At 43.7% G+C, this 7,655-nt stretch overlaps 1 protein-coding gene across 3 annotated transcripts in view; it reads right to left on the bottom strand.

Moving 5' to 3' along the window:
• LOC101863488 overlaps positions 1-7,655 on the bottom strand; it is a 24,995-nt gene that overhangs the window by 8,795 nt on the left and 8,545 nt on the right. For 2 of the 3 annotated variants that reach the window (XM_013091032.2, XM_035973718.1), the window contains 2 exons: positions 7,509-7,584; positions 238-313 (listed from right to left, as the gene is read on the bottom strand). In XM_013091032.2, coding sequence (XP_012946486.2) covers positions 238-313; positions 7,509-7,584 — 152 coding nt within the window. Of the gene's footprint in view, positions 1-237; positions 314-4,894; positions 5,178-6,697; positions 6,791-7,508; positions 7,585-7,655 lie in introns of those variants that run through there. The other variant, XM_013091031.1, reaches the window with a different exon arrangement.

Below are 7,655 nucleotides of genomic sequence, written 5' to 3'. Positions count from 1 at the left end.
GGGTGGGTATGTGATTGTGTGTGTGTGAGGGGTGGGTATGTGCTTGTGTGTGTGTGTGGGGGGTGGGTATGTGATTGTGTGTGTGGGGTGGTGTGGGTGGAGGTGGAGGGTGTGTGTGTGTGTGTGTGTGTGTGTGTGTGTGTGTGTGTGTGTGTGTGTGTGTGTGTGTGTGTGTGTGTGTGTGTGTGTGTGTGTGTGTGCTTGTGTGTGTGAGTTTGTGGATGCGTGACAACTCACCATCTCCTCGTCGCTGGCAAACGGCTGGGGCTGTTCCTCTCCAGACATGATAATGCGTCCGCGAAGATTCCGAGATCTGGGGAAAGAGAAGGGGAAAAACGGACGTGACCAAAATTGTTACGGTTACGAGGTCAGAGGGCTTGGAAACGTTATTTAAAATTAATACCTACAGAACGACAGTGACGCAGTCGGTTTAAAAATTGAGGTTCCGTGCGGGGATGTCCGTCCGCACCAAAAACTATTTTGGCCCGTGCTGTAGCTCGTCCAATGAAAAGACACGCTTTTTTAACGGATGACTTGGGACAGATGGCACCGATTGTTATCGAGCTACCGTTCCCGGTCTTGTATCAGTTTGTCCCATTTACATCAATATCCGTAAGAAAATAGTTCCGCCTGACTCATATCGAGCAATATTTTATTCCGGCCTCCCAAGAAAAGTGCCCTTCCACACCAATCTGTAACGTTGGAAAAAGTATTGCTCGAAAAGACAAAACGGGGTTGTCACCCGTTTAGAGGGCACTCTTCGGGAGAATTAGTGGTCCCGGCCTAATACCATAGAAATAACACTTGCAATCGGAAACACAAACGGAGGCCGATTAAAAAAGCTGGCTTGAGTTGCCAGGATGAAAATGCCACCCGATGAAGAAAAAAAAATAAGGTAGAAAATATTCGAAAATCTAACCCCACAAAAAAAGTACTGAAGACAGCTCTTTTTTCGACCTCCATTTTTGTTTCCGACTTCAAACTCTGAGTGTTATTTCTTAGGAGTTAAGCCGGGACCACTCCTCGTGAAGAGTGCCGTTTAGAGACCGAGGCTAAAAGTAAATGGGTTGCCAGGATGAAAATCTAGGCCTATGCTTTTGTGTCGGACGAGCTGCAGAAAATTTCCCAAACTGAAATGACGGTCCACTTTTTAATTCAAGAATCACTTGCGTTTCTTACTCATGGAATACTGACTTCAAACTTAGGAGTTAAGCCGGGACCACTCCTCGTGCAATTTTATTGATCCCAGAGGGCAGTTTGGTTAACGGTGTAAGCACCGACATTTGCTTAACATTACTGTTGAGTCTAAACTCACTAGATCTAGATCTGGGCCCACTCATTAGCCACCCGAGCCCCCAACTTTTAATTAGTTAAAACGTTCGGCTCACCGTGCGACATTTCCAATCAACCACTAAACAACCCTAGATCTAGCTGTACAAAGCCAAGTCCTAGCATTAAGCATTGCCATTAGTTAGTAATAATATAATAATAGGAAACTCACTTGGTTGACTAAGCGTTTGGCTCACCGAGTAATATTTCCAATCTTTTCTAAACAACCCTAGATCTAGATCTTAATCTAGCTCTACAAAGTGCCCAGCTCAGAAGGATCTAGCATTGCCATTAGATTTAGATCTTGATCTAGTCATTAATTAGTGAATGCCAATACTTGGTACAAGATTCAAGCTTATTAGTTTTATTATTAGCATTAGAATCTAGATCTAGATTCTAGATCTTCTAGTATTAGTAAATTAGGGTTAGGCTCACCGTGTGCTATTCCCATCGAACACTAAACAACCCTAGATTTAGCTCTACAAAGGCCAGTCCTACCCCTGAACACTGCATGCAGTGCCAGTGGTCATTAGTTAGTTATAATAAGTTAGGTCGGAGTATTAGGGACTAAGAGCTAAGAAGGAGAGCAAGCCTAGGCCTAGATCTACAGTCTGTGTTTGGTTCTACACGATACAACATCTAGATCTACACAAGCCTACACTGCCCAGCCCAGCTTTTAGCTACAAAGAAAACTACCACAGCATTCTGATCATTACCTTAGGTTCTGACAAGGCACAGACACGTTCGCAACTGTATCTGGTTTCGCTATCGAATGAGAGACACGGCACGGCGGAAGTCAAGGAAAACTTCCGCTTCCGCTTTTATTATTTTTCCTATTTCTGAGCACAAACGAGGGGTGGTGTGCAATCAACCTAAGAAAGGCGATGGAAGCCGTGACTGAACGCAAGTGACCAAGCGAGTTAAATTATAATATACAGAGAGAGAGAGAGAGAGAGAGAAAGAGAGAGAGAGAGAGAGAGAGAGAGAGACAGAGAGAGAGAGAGAGAGAGAGGGAGAGAGAGAGAAAAAGACTGAGAGAGAAGAAATAAGAGATGGGAAAAGAGAGAGAGAGACATAGAGAGAGGGACCAAGAAATAGAGAGAGGGAAGAAGAGAAAGACAGAGAGGGAGTGAGAGAGAAAGAGAGGATGAGAAGAGAAATGAGCGAGAGAAAGAGAGAGAGAAGAGAGTGAGAGAGAAAGACTGAGAGAAACGAAATGAGAGAGGGGAAAAAAGAGAGAGAAAGACAGACAGAGAGAGAGAGAGAGAGAGAGAGAGAGAGAGAGAGAGAGAGAGATAGACAGAGAAAGAGATAGAGCTGGGGAGGGGGGGGGGTGAGGGGGGGGGGTAGGGGGTGGGGAGACTTAATGTGTATTTCACTTTCAAGCGATGTTGGCGACTGAAACAAAATACGCACACAGTGCGCCTTTATCTATGAGCGCAGACCTCCGGGACACACCGTGAAGCGCCGATTTTTACACCTCGTCTTTTTCTATGTTCTTTTTCGTGCACCAACATGTTTGTCTGTTTGTAGATCTACTCTCTTCTTCTTCTTCTTCTTCTTCTTCTTCTTCTTCTTCTTCTTCTTCTTCTTCACAACGACCCTCACTTTTTCTCATCTCTCATTTGTAAAAAGCTTGTCCACGTGGCTACTAGTATCGATTACTCAATGTACATTAATACTCTAACTTTTTTAGCTCCCCGTTATAATTTTGAGAGTTTAGAATTCAAAGTCCCCAATTTAGGATAAGAAACCTGAGTTTTAGAGGACAGAGCCCCGTGCAGTGGTGTAAGATTTTTGTATTGTGAGATATGACGTACGATTCTGAAATAGTTGGGTATCGATATTTGACGATTTCGATACTATACAATTAAACGTCATTTTTAACAAATTTCTTTCTTTAAGATGCATGCTGACTTTCAGTATGTTATAGAGGAAGGTCTACTGGTTGTAACGACACCAAAATCATCTTTGTTGCAATTATTTTACCGCCATAGTGAAATGCACAGGTACATATGGATTATTCGCCTAGATCTAGATCTAGCACTACTAGCTAGTGAATATCATTACTCGGTAATAGGAAGCTTACTTGTTACACTAAATTAGTATTAGTATTAGGGTTAGGCTCAAAATGTGCTGTTCCAATCAAATACTAAAAAACCCTAGATCTAGATCTACAAAGGCCAGTCCTATCCCTGTACACTGCATGCAGTGTCCAGCTAACACAGCGGTTCTAGTTAGTCATTAGTAAGTTATAAAAAATTAGGGAATGCCTTTCTAGATCTAGATCTAGACTAAGAACTAGAAGGAGAGGCAAGTTTAGGCCTAGGCCTAAGTCTAAATATCTAGATCCAGATTTAGTCTCTCTCCTTTAGGAGACTCGGTGAGTCTTGTTAGGTTCTATACGATACAATATCTAGATCTAGAGCTATATTAAACTGACCAGAATTCACCTATGATAAAATGTCACAGCTATCTAATCATTACCTTATGTTCTGAATGAAGATCAAGGGCCAGATCTACAACACGTTCCCCAGAAAAATCCAGTTTCGATTTAGCAAAAAAAACGAGAGTGGGAGAGCGAGAGAGAGAGAGAGAGAGAGAGAGAGAGAGAGAGAGAGAGAGGGAGAGAGAGAGAGAGAGAAAGAGAGAGAGAGAGAAAGAGAGAGAGAGAGACAGAGAGAGCGAGAGAGAAGGAGAGAGGGGGGGGCAGAAGAGAGAGAGAGAGAGAGAAAGAGAGGCGGAAGAAGAGAAAGAGAGGATGAGAGCAAAATTGAGAGAGAAAGAGAGTGAGAGAGAAGAGAGAGAGAGAGAAAGAGTGAGAGAGAAGAAATGTGAGATGGAAATTGAGAGAGAGGGAGAGAGAGAGGGAGAGAGAGAGAGAGAGAGAGAGAGAGAGAGAGAGAGAGAGAGAGAGAGAGCCCTTTGTCTTTTATCTAGAATTTGTCACACCAGTGTACCTATAAGTCTCCAGTCCGACTATCATAAGGAAATATTCTATTCCCTGGTTTCACCAAAAGAAGCTGATTTCTTTTTCTATGTCGAGGGAGACTGAAAACTGTGTGTGTGTCTATGTCGAGGGAGACTGTGTACTCTGTGTGTGTGTGTGTGAGAAGAGAGAGAGAATAAGAGAGAGAGAGAGAGAAGAGAGAGAGAGAGAGAGAGAGAGAGAGAGATATTGAGAGAGAGAGAGAAAACAGCTGTGGCCCAACTCTCGTCCGGAAATGTTATGCCCCCATCTTTTTCATTCCTGTGTGGGTAGGGGTATTTTTTGTTTATCGAGTAGGGGGCCTACGACCGCCTGTCAGCGGTATTTTTTGTTTATCGAGTAGGGGGCCTACGACCGCCTGTCAGCTGGAACGCCGTCTGTTTTTACACAACAGGTGCACCGTAACCGCCCAGGCCCGGCTAATTATCCAAACTGATTGTAGTGATTTAACAGACAGGGAAGACTGATTGGAAAACATAAAAAAACAAGACAGACAGGAAAGACTGAATTGAAAACATAGAGTACATGACAAACGGGAGGACTGATTTGAAAACAAAGAGAACAAACACATTTTGCTACCGATTTGAACTTTTATTTCCATACTGCCGGTTTCTCATAGTTTACAACACATTGCCAAAGCAGTGCGGCGGCCGCCGGGATGTACATTTCACATGTTCTATGCTCTGCGTAGTACCGTGTTGGCCGCTCGGTTCCAACCAGAAAGTGGGCCGTTGCCCGAACCATCGTTTTCCCGGCCACCCTTCTGGTTTGAACAGAGCGTTACACCCTTGCGCCACGGTGAGGCCCGGTACTTCCGACTTCCGCAAGGGGGGGGGAATGGGGAGGGGAAGTCTGTGAGCTGTGGAAGACAAAACAAATAAGCGATAACAAAAACGTTCCCTACAATTTGGTCCCGTACCCGATACCTGCTGACGCCGTTAAAGAACTTGCTATTTTCCCATAACCGGTGACGTGGGCCAGTTCCAGTTCCCCACGGACACCTGTCACCCCACATAATTTTATCACTCCCTGCACTTCCCCCCAAAAACATTCCCCCCCCCCACGACAGCCGAAACTGACATCTTACGTAATGAGGAGTCAGGGGTCAGTTCCCCACTAACCCCTAACCCCTCAGAAAGAGTTCCCCAAACTGGTTGAAAGATGGAAACAGCTCATGCCCCCAAAAAGCTGTTAACTTTTACACTTGCATCAAAACGGATTCTTTAAAATACAGTGATTACTCAAAAGTGCAGCTTAGCGAAAAAATGATCTACACCCCCCTCCCCCTCGCTTCTCTTCAAACTTCATCAACTTTTTTACTTCACACCTTACCCCCAACCCCCTCACACTCACAAAGGTACTGCTGCCTCAGTCTCAAGCTAGGAACAGACCACGCATGAGACACACGGACAAACTGGACTGGCCACAGATACGGAAGCAGGAAGCTGAAGGGACTATTAAATCCTACGGAGACTGGCCCGCTCTTTAACGTCAAAAGCATCAACTGAGGCGTCTTATCAAGCTAAATAAGAACAAAGACACAAACTACACACACATGCATCAACTAGTCTCATTTCCCATATTGGAATACTTTGTCGTTCCCTTAGAAGCCAGGCTCAGGGCCACGTCGAGGAAACTCTTCGGGAAGAGAGAAAAAACAATGCACAGAGGGGAAAAAAAAAGGAAATTTAGAAAAATGTCTTCTGAAATAAAACTTATTATTGTAAAAAATGATAATTTTACAGACATGCCAAAGCATTAAAAAATTTATCATTCATTCCTTAAACTAAAAATTATAAAAAGTAGGTTATAAAAATAACAACAACAGCAACAATAATAATCATCATCATAATCATCATATATTTTACAGACATGTCAAACAAAAAAAATAAAAAATTATATAAATAATATATTTTTTAAAAGAATTTAAAAACAATTTTTAAAAACTAAGAATTTTACTGAGATGTCAAACTCGCCTCCTAAAAAGATTTTTTTACACATAAATAAAAAAAAAAAAAATACTAGTAATGATAATAATAATAATATCAATTTTACACACATATTATTATAAACTCAATCAACTAAAACAAACAGACTTCACCACCCCACTCCCCCACCTACCTGCTCCGTTGTTTCTCCTGTCGGTAAAGAGTTCTATAATTAACTCTCAAACAACCCGCTGTCATCTTCCACCTCGTCGTCCGTATCCACCAACAACACTCTGTAAATTTGGTCCAAGTCTACCTCGTCCTCAGCCCGCTCCCCAAAATCACTATCGTCGCTAGAAAAAAATTTCTCATCCTCCTCAAAATCCCCACTATCCTCCTCAAAATCCCCACTATCCTCCTCCCCGTCCCCGGAATCCCCCTCAAAACTCACCATCTCCTCGTCACTAGAAATAGGCTCTGGCTCCTCTATGATTATGGGCAAGATATGCCTGGCTCCGTCTGGTGCCCGCGAAGACTCCGAGTTCTGGGGAAAGAGAAAGGGAAAAACGGACCTGACCCAAATTGTTCCGGTTACGAAGTCAGAGGGCTCGGAAACACTATTTAGAAATACCCACAGAGCGAGAATGACACAATGACACGGTTGTTTTAAAAATGAGCCACCCAGCGAAAGTGTCGGTCCGCATCAAAAATATTTTTGAACATGCTACAGCTAGTCCGACAAAGGGACGGCTTTTTAAAGATGACTTTTAACTGACGACACCGATTTCTAGCGAGCTACCGCATTTGGTCTTTTATCAATTTGTCCCATTTACATCAGTATACCGTGTCAAAAAACAGCTCAGTCAAAATTCTCACCAGGAAATGTTATATCATCATATTTCTAAAAAGTTGTTTTAATGTTTAGTGTTTGTGTGGGTGTGGTTGTGTGTCTGGGTTGGTGTAACTGGGTTGGTGTGTCTGGGTTGGTGTGTCTGGGTTGGTGTGTGTGTGTGTGTGTGTGTGTGTGTGTGTGTGTGTGTCGGTATGTGATTGTGTGTGTGGGGTGGGTGGGTATGTGATTGTGTGTGTGTGAGGGGTGGGTATGTGCTTGTGTGTGTGTGTGGGGGGTGGGTATGTGATTGTGTGTGTGGGGTGGTGTGGGTGGAGGTGGAGGGTGTGTGTGTGTGTGTGTGTGTGTGTGTGTGTGTGTGTGTGTGTGTGTGTGCTTGTGTGTGTGAGTTTGTGGATGCGTGACAACTCACCATCTCCTCGTCGCTGGCAAACGGATGGGGCTGTTCCTCTCCAGACATGATAATGCGTCCGCGAAGATTCTGAGATCTGGGGAAAGAGAAGGGGAAAAACGGACGTGACCAAAATTGTTACGGTTACGAGGTCAGAGGGCTTGGAAA

The sequence above is a fragment of the Aplysia californica genome, unplaced genomic scaffold (genome assembly GCF_000002075.1).
Source record: "Aplysia californica isolate F4 #8 unplaced genomic scaffold, AplCal3.0 scaffold01906, whole genome shotgun sequence".
Taxonomy (NCBI): Eukaryota; Metazoa; Mollusca; class Gastropoda; order Aplysiida; family Aplysiidae; genus Aplysia; species Aplysia californica.
This window is presented reverse-complemented; position numbering and strand designations above follow the sequence as displayed.